This window comes from Lacerta agilis, chromosome 8 (assembly GCF_009819535.1).
Source record: "Lacerta agilis isolate rLacAgi1 chromosome 8, rLacAgi1.pri, whole genome shotgun sequence".
NCBI lineage: Eukaryota > Metazoa > Chordata > Lepidosauria > Squamata > Lacertidae > Lacerta > Lacerta agilis.
The window spans coordinates 48,646,018-48,660,763 of NC_046319.1; the positions used below are offsets into that span (position 1 = coordinate 48,646,018).

Here is a 14,746-nt window from a genome sequence, read left to right on the forward strand (position 1 = left end):
AAATCACGATGGATGCTCAATTAAAAGGTCTTCTGGATGCTCAATTAAAAGGTCACGGTGACAACAGCTTTTTAACCCCCCCCCCGCAAAGTAAATCCAAATTATATGGGGGGAGCCATTTTGATGCCGGGAAAAATTTGCACGCATCATCAAGACACACACCCCCAGCCGCTTTCTGCAAGCACCCACCACTTTGGAGGATGGCCTCACCCCTCCCACCTGGGCTGCACACGGCCGTGAGAACCCACCAGTGCGCAAAGCGAGGCGTGTCCGCGCCCGCCAGCCCACTGATCATCCCGCATCGCTCCGCCGCGCATACGAGCGCCCGACCAGCCGGTTTGTTGGCGGGGGGCGGAGCCTCAGGAAGAGCGCCGTGCACACGGGACGCGGGCAGAGGCGGAGCCCGGCCGCTTTGCACGCGGTGCCGGCGGGAAATAAAAAGCGGGGCGGACGGCACTGCGGAGCTCAGCTGCTAACCGATCACCCGAACGTCGTCTTAGCCGCTGTAGAGATCGAGCCCAGGAGAAATGGATTCTCAGGACTGTCCCTGTTCTAGTGGTGAGGAAACTTTCCTTCCTTCCTCTTTCTATTCATTCCGCTTGTTCGTCCTTCTCTTCTTACACCTGGATCCCATCCGCTTTCCCTTCCGATCTGCCTCTCCATTGGTGACTTTTCCCTGCTTCTGCTGCTTGGCAAAGCGCTGGTTCGGGCCACGTGGAGCGCTCTGTTTTTGACTTGGATTCTCTGCGTCCCTATCAACGAGGGACGCTCCTTCTTCTTTCTGACTCTAGGGCAAATCAGGCCGGTTGTGTTACGGGCGAGGGGAGGAGACCACAGCTGTCAACTTTTCCCTTTTAAAAAAAAGGGAAATTCCCTTATTCTGAATAGGATTCCTCGCAAGAAAAGGAAAAAGTTGATAGCTATGGAGGAGACTGACCTAAATGATGTCCGCTGTTGCCAGGATGAGTTTGGGTCAGTCTTGTCCACCACCTTCACACACACGTGGCTTGGACTACAACTCCCATCAGGCGCCGATGGGGGTTGTAAGTCCAAAGCATCTGGAAGGGCATTAGAGAGGGGGTACCAACGCGGCGGCGGGGGAGTATGTATTTTCCCTGCCTCCTCCTTTTATTATTATTATTTCTTATACAGTACCGGTATATTGAATTTATATACCGCCCTGTACCAGAGGTCTTTTGTTTCTTCCTTTCTGCTATACCTCCACTCTGTGCTACAATAAAATCGTTGTCAAGTGTTCAGGTTCCTGAAGGAATATTTAAGTCCTATAGAATGCTATATTGTCCTCTTTCGAGGTGTTTATTAGGGGGAAGGAGAAAGTAAATTGCTTCCTAAATTCTTTTAGGCTTCTGAAGGCTTCTTTGCTAAGTGTCAATGTAAATGTGCGCAGGAGATGCTAAGTTTGTAATTGTAATGGGATTCCCCCCTTCCTCTTTTAGGTGGCTCATGCACCTGTGGCAACAACTGTCAGTGCAAAAACTGCAAGTGCAAGTCATGCAGAAAGAGTGAGTATGAACAGTTCCTTCCTTTCCTATGTATTTTGTTCCTGTGATCGTGCTGGGAGCAGCCTTTTTTTAGCACTGGAATGGCAAAAACCACAATTGGATGCAGCACATGGAAAAATTACGTATTTACTTGAATCTAATGGTCACCCTTTTTTGGCCAATTTACATTGCGAAAAATAAGGTGTGCATTAGATTCAATGCCACATTTACATTCGCCAGCAAATACTTTTTTTTGTTTCAAGGTTCTGATAATTGAGATGCGCATTAGATTCGATGGTGCATTAGACTCGAGTAGATACAGTACTTGGGACAAGAGTAGGTAGGATGGGACTGGCCCTAACTTGCATGCTGTACTATATTAGAGAACAAATTTTGTGGGCATAACCCTGCATGTCTGACATTCAGCAAGTTGTTACTATGTGTGCATGAAGCACTGGTTGGCTAGTGTAACTGCAACTCCATGTATGGTAGCCATGGGTCAGTTTGCAGGTTTTATTTTTATTTATTGAGGAAGAATTATTATATAGTGGTTTACATAAAATAGCATGAATCTATTTAAAAGCAGCAATTAAAAACAGAAGATTTAAGGTAAAGTTATCTAACTATAAATATAGATAATATCAATTTTTAAATGTACATAATAAAAACTCATTATTTGTACTTGTAAGTCCACCTGGACTGAAGGGTTCCAGGGCAGGGTAGAAAAATATCACAGCTGAAAGTGGGTACAAAAGTAACATTAAAACCATACAATAAATTTTTAGTGACTTGGAGTAGAATTTTCACCAGAAGAAAGAGCCAGATGTAGCAGCTGAGACTATGCAATAGCCATGGGAGCAAATGTGAGGGATGCTTGCTTCAAAAAGGGCACCTTAGCTCTTTGGATCCAATCCTGTTCTATTTTCACTACCATTTCCAGGGCTCCTTAGAATGACCTTGTTTTTCAGTAACAGACTCTCATTAGAGCCACAAATCCGAAAATTCTAGCATCCTTTCCCTGCTTGTATTGCTCCATGCAAGAGCATTTCTTTTTCATGGAACATAAAGCAGAGAAGAACATCATTCAGTTGCTCCCTGTTGAAATGGCATTGCAAACTGTTTGGAGTGAAATGGTTTGCTGATACTAGTGTGGTAAAAGCATGTGCACATAGATCATAATTGCTGTCCTCCTCGGTCTCTCTGATCCCAGCAACATTGTTGTCTGCTGGGTCCACTCCCCAGCTCTGCTAAGAGATCTCATTGGCTGAAACCACAAAGGTAAATTTTCATTTCCGTTTCTAGGTTGCTGTTCCTGTTGTCCGGTGGGCTGCAGCAAGTGTGCCCAGGGATGTATCTGCAAAGGTCCCCCTTCCACCAAATGCAGCTGCTGCAAGTGAATCTTCTCTGGCTCTCCAAGCACTGATCTGTATATTTGATTGCCAGCAGGAATGTAACCTTATTGTCCATTTATATATTTGCCTGTGCATTTTTGTAGCCTTTAGATGTGAAAATAAGCTATGTGGGAAGTAACATAAGCTATGTGGAAAATAATAAAAGCTGTATGTATATAAGAAATATTTGGAGAATGTTTTGTTGATAGTGGCTCTTTCCTTCCTAGAGGACAGAGGCAGTGAGCCCTGAAACTCAGACTTTATACACATAATACATTTAAAGCACATTTTCCCTCCAAAGAACCTTGGGAACTGTAGTTTGTTATGGGTGCTGGCAGTCGTTCTGTGAAAGTAAATTACTGTTCCCAGGTTTCATTTGTTGTTGCGGGGGGTGGGGTGGGGTTGCTTTAAACATTGGCTGTGTGCACGGCTTCTGAGCTCTGCTTTGTGGAGCCTTAATCATGAATCTGTTCCTGGTGAATTCCAAGTTGCTGGTGGTGTGTGGGGAGGAGACTGCCCAGAGGAGGCTGGTCTGGGGAAGAATGTTTAGAAGATGCTTCTCTGAACAGCTTTTCATGCTTTCCTGGCAAAGCACAAAGTAGGCTTGTTAAGCACAACACAAATCATGCACAACACACATTTCTTCTGTCTCCCATCTAGAGTCCATTACTGTGCAACACATCCATCCCATAAGAGAGGGAAGGAGTTCACTTTAGCACCAGTAAAAAAGGACAGAAGACAGATTTACATAATGTTTGTATATGCTAATGTGGGTGGAAATGTTACAAGTAATTGCTATGATTTAAATGGAAATGCAGCACATTTATCTACATAACTGAGAAGAGGTTGCCCAGCTGACCTGTGTACCTGCTTGGTCTCCTGCCCAGGCTCTAACTGTTGATGCACATCTTGAAAATACTGTATGAACATCTTCTCAGTTTTAACCCAAGCTTAGGTCACATCCACACACCATACATTTAAAGCACTGTAGCTGAGGGCATTGGGCATTGTAGCCTTGTGAGGGGTAAAGACTGTTCCTAGGGTTCTGTGGGGGGAAGCCATGTGCTTCAAATGCAGAGTATGAGCTGGCTGCCCTCTTCTAATATGGCAGCTCCCATCAGCCCCAAGTGCCATAGCTAATGTTCAGGGCTGATGGGATTTGTACTTCAACAAGCATCTGGATGGGCACATTCTCCCACTACTGAAGTTTTGCACTGTTGCAGGCTACTGTTGAGACTCCAGTACATTGGCCACCTCATGAGAAGAGAAGACTCCCTGGAAAAGACCCTGATGTTGGGAAAGATGGAGGGTACTAGGAGAAGGGGACGACAGAGGATGAGATGGTTGGACAGTGTTCTCGAGGCGGCTGGCATGGGTTTGGCCAAACTGCGGGAGGCAGTGGAGGATAGGGGTGCCTGGCGTGCTCTGGTCCATGGGGTCACGAAGAGTCGGACACGACTGAACAACAACAGGCTACTGTCCATAAGGATTCCATATTTGGGGGGGATTGAACAAGATGCTATGATAAACCCATGACCTCATGCACAGCCATATGTCTGTAGTGCTAGTGTTTGCTAGATCTTCTACAACCCCAAGATTCACCAACTACAGCCAGATGCAAAAAGCATTCACTTAGAATTAAAGGTTCCCGAGCCCAGGAATTTGTTCTGAGTACTAAAACTGAACTGAACTCTTAGTCCCTCCACACAAAAATCTACTCATCTATGCTCCACCCCCAGCAGCTTTTTTCATTTCAGCTATATAATTTAGAGGAGGAATCATTTTGCTATTAAGCAGCTGGCCAATAGAAATCCTTGCCAATGTACATCTAATCACAAGGTGAATTGATTATGTCTTAAAAGATGTTTTTGGGCCAGTGGGTGCAGCTGGAATTTTGAGGAACTGCTGTGGGTACCAGTCACAAAATGGCTGCCACGAGGCATGTAATAGCACAAAATGGCTGCCACATCCAAAATGGAAGAAAAAGAGATAGGACCACAAAATGGGGTGGGTACATAACCCATCAGCCACCCACTCACTGGGGAAAAGGTATCACCTACTGCCATACTGAATCCTAGTTTGGTGGTGGTTTGTTTGTTTTTTAAAATGGTGCTCGCTGCACCTCTCCCAAGTTCAGAACTGACAAGATGGTGGGTGTCCAGTCCTGCCATACAATGTAATGTAGGCATTTGGGTGGCAGGGGGTGAATAATGTAGAAGAGGCTAAGCCACTGCAAAGAGGAACTGAGCAGGGAGATCATGGTGCATTATTTTTTTAAAAAAAAACATTTTTTATTGAAGATTATATTTTGAGGGGCTATTTACTGTGACCTTTTGTGAGCACCATATTAGGTTCTTTCAGGCATACACTGGGAATCCTTGTATTAAGCAGATTCCAGCTGAACCACCTAATCCAGTTCTCCTGGCACAGAAGCCAACCCACACTATGAACACTGAAGCCACACAAGGAACACCAGTTACACAAGTCTTTCTAATCTAGTCATTGCTGGAGGGATGTATAAATGGAGCAATTGTTAGCACCAAATCTGGGAGGTTACCTGTCTAATTTCCATATTCTACCTCATAGTCACATTCTAATGTCATAGTTTAACATGAATAAAACAATTCACTGAGGGATTGCAGCTACATCAGTAAAGAGGTTGGAGGTAGGAAGGAATTTAGTTATCAATTGCTGTCATTGGATTCTGCGGAGCAGAAGAAATGATGGTTAACAGGCCAGTGGCTCCCCTTCCACCCCAAGGAATTGGTGTTACAAGGGCCAAGAGACTGGGTTTGCCTATACTCAAATGAGGTAGTATCCAACTAAGTTTTACTCAAGAGTAGAGCCACTGGACTAAGTTAGGTTCATTTCAATGGGTGTGATGTAAGTAGAATTTATTTATTGAAAAGTGTCTATTCCACTTTTCACCATGTAGGTCTCAACATTAACAGACGGTATACAATATACAAATTTTAAAACACAACACCCCCCATTAAAACCTCAAGAAAACAAAAACACAAAAATATGAGAAGCATTCAGGGTGCAAAGGCCTCCTGAAATAAAATTAAGCAGGTACCTGAAACTCAGTAGGCATGGTGCCTAACTCCTTGTCAGAGGGAGTTCCATAGAGTTTGGCCCCAGGCACAACTACCTGTAACTCTTTGTTGACATGAGTCACAGAGGGAGCCACTAAAAGGATCCCCTGCTCCCTGATAATCTCAGTGATCAACTTGGGGTGTACAGGGTAATGTGATCCTTAAGGTACCCCGGGCCCAGGTTATTCAGATCTGTGTGCACTAGAACCTTCAACTTGACCAGATAGCAGATGGGAAGCCAGTGCAAGCCTCCGGTTCAATTCCCAGCATCCCAGGGTAAGGCTAAGGAAAATTCCTGTCTGAAGTCCTGCAGATTCTGTCACAGAGAATGCTACCTCTCAGGCAGCCACAACGCCACGCCAAGCCTCTGCTGATCTAAACACCTCTGAGAGGGTTTGTAGGGAAGGAGGAAATCTTTAATATATTTGGGTCCTAAGTCATTTAGGGCTTTAAACACTAATGTGACCATTGGGCCCTGAAGTGAACTGGCAACTATGGCAGCTGTTTTAAACCAGAGCTTATGTGAGATCTACATGGAACCCCACACATAAATCTGGTTGCATTTTGGATCAAATAAAGCTTTTTCAATTTGTCTTCAATGGCAGCCTCGTGTAGTATGCACTGCAACAATCCAATCTGGAAGTTTACCAGAGCAGGTACAGGCAAACTCGGCCCTCCAGATGTTTTAGGACTACAATTCCCATCATCCCTGACCACTGGTCCTGTTAGCTAGGGATCATGGTAGTTGTAGTCCCAAAACATCTGGAGGGCCGATTTTGCCTATGCCTTTACCAGAGCATGGAGTAGAGTGGCCAGATCTTCTTTCCAAAAGGGGTTTCTGCTGGCAAGTCAGCTGGAGCTGAGAAAAGGCACTCCTTTTCATCAAGGCCACCTGAGTCCCCAAGAGCAACCCCAAAATGAAACCCCCAGGGCAGGATGCCTCCCCACCTCCTGGACTGAGAACTCTGTTTTGGTTTTTTTTCTTCTTCAGAATTCAGTGTGATTCAATGAATGCCCCATGTTTGTATGTCCTGTGGCATTGATTCTGAATGTCCCTCTATACACCCTCCTTGCAGTTCAGTTCCTCTCCTTACTGCATGTGTCTCTCTCATCTGCTTACCAAAAGATAACCTATACAGAATCTAAACTGGGTGGCTGGTTTCTTGTAATTGGTGAGTCAGCAACATCACTTTGAGAGGAAGGGGTTTGGTTCCCTTTTCACAGCCATCACCAAAAACATTTGGAAATTAATGGACTACTTCCAGGAACACCATGTCTTTTCTGGAGCAGTGGAGACATAAATTCCAGCTACCAGTTGTGCAATCAAATACACACACAGTACAAACCTTGCCAGCATCTGAGCAAAATAAAGCCAGCATTTGTGAGTAAACATTCACAAAATGAATGAATGGTACTGGCAGGGTTCTCATTTGATGGGGCCTGAGAGCAAGCACCTTGGAAAAAACAAGTGCCAACATTTGCTGGAATGTTTGTGTCAATAGTTAAGGCTACCACATTTATCTGCCAGAAAGTGTTGCTACAACTGGGGCAAAAAGACAGCCCACCCAAAACTTGCTTGATCCAACTCACCTAGAAAAGGAAATTGCATTTAAAAAGAAGAACCAACAAATAAAAGGCAAGCTGAAAACCTAAAACTAAGGATTAAAAACAGTTCTGACTACAAATTGTATCTAAAATGCCTGGGAGAAATGGGGAAGTGTTAATCAGACTCAGAATATGTTCAGCTGATGCCAGATGTGTCTCCTTAGGGACAACATCCCAAAATCAGGGATCACCACAGAAAAGTAATGAAAAAGGGTGGGTAATGTTACATAAATATGCACACTTATACCCATATGTAGTGGAGACTGGTGCTCATTGTGGGTGGTAGGGCAGAAGGCAGGGAAGCCAATGGCAGTTGGAGATGCTGTGTACACACCAGACATTTAATGTACTTTGCTCCCCCCAGTGGAGCCTGGGAACTGTAGCTTACAGAGCTACAATTCCCAGCACCCTTAACAGGTAAGGAGAGGGGGTTAATATGTGTTCGTATGGTGTGTACACAACCATTGACAAGCAGAGCTAACCTGTTCTAGCTTTGTCCTCATCTTCCTCCTTGCTAAGTTTCACTCAGACACAACTGAGAGAAGGAGGAAGCAGAGAGCCAAGAGGACCACCCCTTGGCCTGGCTGTAAGATGGCAGGCAGGTGGGCTTGAGGCTGCAGGGGCAGAGCCCTGTTTGCCCTAATAGATCAGTTTCCACTTCAGCCTTCTTCAGATGTTTTGCCCTCCAGATTTTTTGGACTGCAACCCCACCAGACCCAACCAGCCATTCCTGGTGGAACATGTAGTCTGGAGGGGACCAGGTTCCACAACGGCAAGATGGGGAATAACCCCCCCCCCATACACAAACAAACCATTTCATCCCTCAGGCTGGAGCAACTTCTTTCAAGCAGCTTGACCGTATCCTCTTGGTTCTATCATGGCAATGGTGCCCTCTCTCCCAAGACACAAATTGACAACACCAGTGTTGAAGTGTGAATTGCAGTAGTATATCATCATTATGACATAATTCTCTCTCTCTCTCTCTCTCTCTCTCTCTCTCTCTCTCTCTTTCAAATCATTCATCAGAAACCCCTTGTGATGCAACATGAACCCTTCAGGGCAGGTAGGACAGTTTAACTTCATTGTCTGCTCCCTCCTCCCACATTCCACCTTAAGATGATGACTAAATGCAGACTCCAGGCATCACTATCAGTGAGTGTGCTTTTTTCCAGCCCTGCTTCATTTAACATCTAGCCTCATGAAGTGTTCCAGAGAATACAGAAGCTTGCTCACTGTTGCTGTTTTGTGGTACTTTGGTTGGTATCATAAGCCCTACAATCCCTGTTTGGCCATAAAGCTCACTGGGTGACCCTAAGCCAGTCACCACCTCTAAGGCTAACCTTACCTACTCTCCTAGCTTCCACGGTTGTTGTGAGAATAACAATGGGAGTTGGCAGTGAACAATAACATCATTAAAGTATAAAATAATAAAATATAGAACAAATGGCTCACACTGAATCAAATTGTCTACGAATGGCAAAAAAAGAAATATTTTCATCAGGAGATGGAATGTCAAAACTGTCTGATTTAAATGCAGTTCATTAATAATAAAAAGGAAACAAAAATTAATAAAAATGTGGATTTTTGAATTCACCTTTGCTATGTAAGTTTTTGCTTAATCCCATCAGCACAAACCTTTGCAACACAATTATATTTCTCAGGAACTGCCCCCCCCCCACTTTTACCTCTCTTTCCCTTTGGTCACACAATGGCTGACTCACCCTTGAGTCAGCATTAAACATGTTCCCAGATAAAACAGCTGCGCTGCACCCAGAAAGAGTTTGCACATGGCACTAGATATGTTTGTATTGCCATGTGTTGGGGCCGAGGGGACTGTGTTTGCACACAGCACAGGAGAATGAGCAAGAGGAGCAGTGCCTGCTTTGAATGGGGTGCAGAGGAAAATGCAAATGAAAAGCACACCGTGTGTACAGGACTCAGTGTGCTTAGTTCAAAAAGTTCAGTGACAGAAGTCTGTTTCTCCTCCAAAATAGAAACCTTGCAGTCATTTCCAGTTCTTGTTCTCTGTGTGGGTGGGTGTGCATACACAGTGCTCTAACATTATTACTAGATTCACTCCACACAACAGCAAGCAACCCTAAAGATATCACATTTATTACTGCGACATTTAGCGCTGTCAAGACAGGACTTTGGGGCAGTAGTCCAGTGCCCCCCATTCAGAAGAATGAGCCCCTAAATGCAGCAGGGCTGAATTAGGAAGCAAATGAAACAATGCACAATGCCATTTAGAAAGTTGTGCCTCAAGGCCATTATGCCTTCCAAAGTCAGAAACTGCTGTTGCAGGGCAGGAGAAAGCCTAATGCTGAATTCTTCTGTAAAAACAACAACAACACCCTTGCATTTTACAACATAGATGTATAAGAACATATGATCAGGCCAGTAGCATATCTAATTCAGCATCCTGATCTCACAGTGGCCAATTATATGCCTCTGGGAAGCCCGCAAACAGGACCTCCAACAGTGGAGGGAGAACACAGCCGCTGTGTCACTAGCAGCCACACACAGCCTTACCCTCCATGAAGCTAAGTGGGTGGGTGTCACTACATCTTGCAGGAGGCAAACTGCCAGTTTTTGAAACTTTTCTAGCTCTACAATGTCCTTCTATCTAGAACCAGACCTGTAGAGTTGGAAGGTACACCAAAGATCATCTAGTCCAACCCCATATAATGCAGGAACCTCAACCTTTTTGAAGTCAGGTGTTGGTCTTAAAAGGTGGCAAAGGACCCTGGTTTTGGCATAACTGAGAAACAGAGCCACCAACCTGGAACTGTAATCCCCTGGTGTCATTACCCTGGTTTTACAAATGGACCACTAAGGCTAAAGATTCCTTCCTTGACAAGGTTCATGGCTGAACAGCTTAAGAAAATGAAAAGTAGGATTCAAACGCCCTTTTCTCTTTGATCCCCAGATGTGTAGCTAAATAACGAGGTGGAAACTACTCTTTACGGTGTTCAGAAGCCATTACAGTACTTCTTATTACTTCAGCTGCCACAGCACTGAGTCCCACAATTGTAAACAGGTCTCAGGATCCAGCCCTCCTGAGTTCAGATTAATCCCCTGCTGGGAAGGGATGCCCTAAATAAAAAGGAAGAAGCTCAGCTATACTGTACTTTAAATGCACAGGGTAACGAAGAAATAGAGCTTACTTTCCCCCCTTCCAATCACTTTTTTCATTTTGCGCGGCGTCTTTTAATATTGAAAGCTTCAGAACTGGGACCGTTTTCTCACTTGCACTTATCTGGGCGCCTTTTTTTGCGTTGATGACCACGATCTTTTTTTAATGCTTTAAATAACGAAATCCATTTCAGATCCACACAAGTAAACATGGGCTTCGCACGCCTCAGGCGCTCCAACGGGGGGAAGAAAATGACTTGTCACTGAATTTCCCTCTCACTGCAAGTTTCCCCCTCCTTGCAAAATCTTTCATGAGCCGCCCCTGCCTGGAAGCGGTCGATATTTGCACGCGGAGCCGAAGGCTCGATCGTGCAATGCTTCAGGGAAAGAGAGACTAATTTTTGCACGCAGCTCCATAAGCGGAGGGGAGGAGAGGCTGGACCTTTGGCAAGGGCGCCGATTACGAAAGGTGCGCAGTGCGCACGGTGCCGCCTTCCTTTGCACGCGGCGCTGCGTGGGTTTCGCTTTTGCACCCCTCGCCGCCTCTGCCCGCTGCCCGGAGCCGGCCCGTGCGCAGGAAAGGGGCGGGCGCTTTGCACTCGCCGCGCCTGCCTTCCGGCTGCTTATAAATATGACGGCAGAGGCTGCCCTCAGGCCACATATCTCCTTTTGCCTCGATTAATCCTCCGATCTGTGATCATCACTGCTGCAACTGCGATGGATCCTCAGGACTGCGCCTGCGCCACTGGTGAGTCTTCATTCCACTTGCTCGACTGCTTTAGAAAGAGCCAGGGATCGGTGGCTCAAAGGGCGCGCTCTGCACCCAGACGGTCCCAGGTTCCAGACTTTTGTCTGAACCTCTGCAGTGCTGCTGCTGGGCCTGGTAGGTGAGTTAGAGCAGGTTCCCCCCAGCCTTCTGTCTTCCAGGTGTGTTGGACAACAACACCCGTAATCCCCGACGGATGGGCTGTGTTGGCCGGGATTGATGGGAGTCAGTCCCAACAGCATCTGGAGGGTACGGGGTGGCAGAAGGCTGAAGCAGAGGGACAAGCTGCCCGGCTAGGGAAAATGGGCCTTTGTGGGGGCAGTTCTGCAGAATGAGCACAAAGGATCCCAAATGCTGCAGTGCCCTGGCCTTAGCACACATTGCCATCTAAAGAGAGCAGGGGGCGGGGTCTGCAATAAGGGTTGCTTCCTATACTCTTCTTTATCTTGCATGGGGACAACGACGACCACAGGGGATGTTTTTAAAGGCTGTGATCCTCAAGCAGCTTTACTACACAAATATTTCTTTCTAAGTATTTAGGCTTAGGATTGTGGTGTAGCACCCATTTTTATTGAGAGTCCTGCTTTCAACAGCCCTTTTAAGATACAGTAATCAGTTTTAGCCACCAACATCCACAGGCCTACAATTGCCATGCTTACTGATGCCAGATGTGATGATGTATTTGAGCAGACACGTCCTTCCCCTGTTCAGCCTCCTTACAGCATCCACAAAATCATGTTGAGCAAAAATGTGGTTTTCTTGCTCTCCAGATGCCTGCTTTGGCAGTGCTGTTCTCCTCGAAAGTATTGTGGGAATCTGTGACCCTGGAGATTCTTGCTTACTGTTGTCTCCAGAGCCGTCTCATCCATAGAAGCCGGTGGCGCGGTGCGCCAGGGCGCTGGGCGCCCCAGGGGCACCCCCGCGAGCCCGCCGGCATACCGGGCTCCTCCTCCCCAACCCGCCCCCGCCCCCACGGGCAGGCGGGCACTCGCGCGCCGGCGGGCGGGCTGTAAGCCGCCCGCCCTCGCCTCCCAGAGCCCCAGCTGGAGCGGCGCGGGGCTTTGCGCGACCTTCCAGCACACCAGCTGGGGCTCTGGGAGGCGAGGGCGGCCGGCTCGCGCTCCCGCCCAATGCAGCGCGAGCTGCCCAGCAGCGCCGCGCCGTCCAGCTGCGCGCGGAGCGCGAGCTGCGCGGGAGCGCGAGCCGGCCGCCCTCGCCTCCCATCCCGGAAGCGCTGGAAGGGCGCGCAGAGCCCCGCGCCGCTCCAGCGCCACGCTCCTCACCCCCCGCTCGCCCACCCCCCTCCCAAGGGGCGGCAAGCGCGGGAGGGAGGCGGCGGAGAGGCGGCATGGCGGGGGCGCCGGAGGGATAGCCGCGCCAGGGCGGCAGATCCCCTTAAGACGGCTCTGGTTGTCTCAATGCATTCACTAATTGGGTAAATAGTGGGGTGCTTAGTAACTAACTTGTTTAAGAGCCTGTGATCTCTGTTCAGATTCTCAGAACATCAGTCTTTCTACACTTTAGAACTGGCTCTAGTGCTTGATCCAAGCTAGTGGTACTTTAGGTTTATTCCCTGTCACAAAGCAGTGCTGCTGGGAACTTATCCTTTTTGGCTTCTGGGTCCTGGAACCCTCCCAAAGCATTCTCATTAAACTTAGAAGCTTTACCTCCAATTTACTTCTGAATTTTATTCTTCCTTCCTATAGCCATAGATAGCAATTTGGCAAACTTGTATTGCTTCTATTTTTATTAACAAGAAGGCGTGATCTGTATGCAGCCCTATAGCCAGTGGTTAAAGTGGCTTCAGTGCAAGCATATATTTCTGTTGAAAGGGACGAAGGGTGGAATTTTATTTTAATTTAACTCAGTGGCATGTATATTTCTCCCCCTTGCAGGTGGCTCTTGTTCCTGTGCCGGCTCCTGCAAATGCAAAAATTGCAAATGCACTTCATGCAAAAAAAGTGAGTATCTCTTTGTGAACCCAATAAAAGTTCCATGCATCAGAAGGAGCTGGTTAAAACCTACAAGCTAAGAGTTTTGCAGGTAAATTCACACTATGTTTAAAGCATATGGCTTCTCCCTCCTCCCCAAGAATCCTGGGAATGGTAGTTTGTTAAAGGTGCTGGGAACCATAGCGCTGAAGGGTAATCTACAGTTTCCAGGATACTGGGGAGCAGCCATGTGCTTTAAATGAATGGTGTTGGCTGCTGAACTTGCACAGGAACTTGCAATGCAGTCCTAGGCATGTGTACTTGAGAGTGATTCTCATGTAACTATTTGGGACTTGATTCTGACAAAATATGCATATGATTGGACATAATGTTCTCCCTTATAAGCCTCCTTTCCAAGGCTTGTCCTTTAACAAGGTTAAGATCTTTCTATTCTTGAACAAATTCATTAAAAGTTAACATCTTAGTATTCATTCTGAATTTAGGGAAACCTCCATAACTTGAACTTCTTTATTTCTCTCACCCATACCCAGTGCAAATCATGCCAGGCTTATTAAATGCCCAGCATCAGGGGAAAAGAAATAGAGAAAGTTCCCCTTGTTGGCTGACATTCAAAATGTGGGGTGAAAACTACTTGATGCAAGGAGGCATGAAAGCTTTTGTAAACTGGAAGAATTTGTTTTCCCCTCATTTGTTGTTGTTGTTGTTGTTGGTTGTTTTTTTTTTTTTTTTTTTGAGGCTGTTGATCTGCCAAAAGTGACTTCAGATTTTGGGCTAGTTACGTTTGTATCTGTATTTGCTGTGCAGTCATTTTACCCCTTATACAAACTGATGGCACCTTAACCACTTTCCCTTCTTCCTTATTGTGCTTGAGACATTTCACTATCCTTCTTAATTTGTTATAATACCAGCCAATTAAATTACTAAAGGTCATTAATCTCTTTGGCATGCTAAACACCCAATGTCATTTTTTGCCCATCTCTTTCAGGCTGCTGTTCCTGTTGCCCAGCTGGATGTGACAAATGTGCCAAGAGTTGTGTCTGCAAAGAGCCACTGTCGGATAAATGCAGCTGCTGCACCTAAAAATGAAGTTTGAGAAAATGAGACAATTTTCCTATTTTGTAATTGCTCTTTCATACAGTTAAAAGAAAGAAAAATGTTTTCAGAAAAATAAAAGTATTTTAAATTTGACAACTGAACTGTGTTGGCTGGGTGTTCTGTGTAGCCTTTTTAAAGGCTAATGGGAGCCTGTAATGCAAGTCTGCAGACTTTCCAATCGTTTGAAACCAGATGACAAACATGA

The 14,746-nt window shown here is 46.1% G+C and overlaps 1 protein-coding gene across 1 annotated transcript; it reads left to right on the plus strand.

Annotated features, from left to right (window-relative positions):
* The first annotated feature begins 11,372 nt into the window (after window positions 1-11,372).
* Window positions 11,373-14,539, plus strand: LOC117051153 (metallothionein). Its single transcript, XM_033157278.1, has 3 exons — window positions 11,373-11,476; window positions 13,390-13,455; window positions 14,432-14,539. The coding sequence occupies exons 1-3, from the start codon at window positions 11,446-11,448 to the stop codon at window positions 14,524-14,526; spliced, it is 192 nt and encodes a 63-aa protein (XP_033013169.1). The 5' UTR covers window positions 11,373-11,445; the 3' UTR covers window positions 14,527-14,539.
* The last annotated feature ends 207 nt before the right edge of the window (window positions 14,540-14,746 follow it).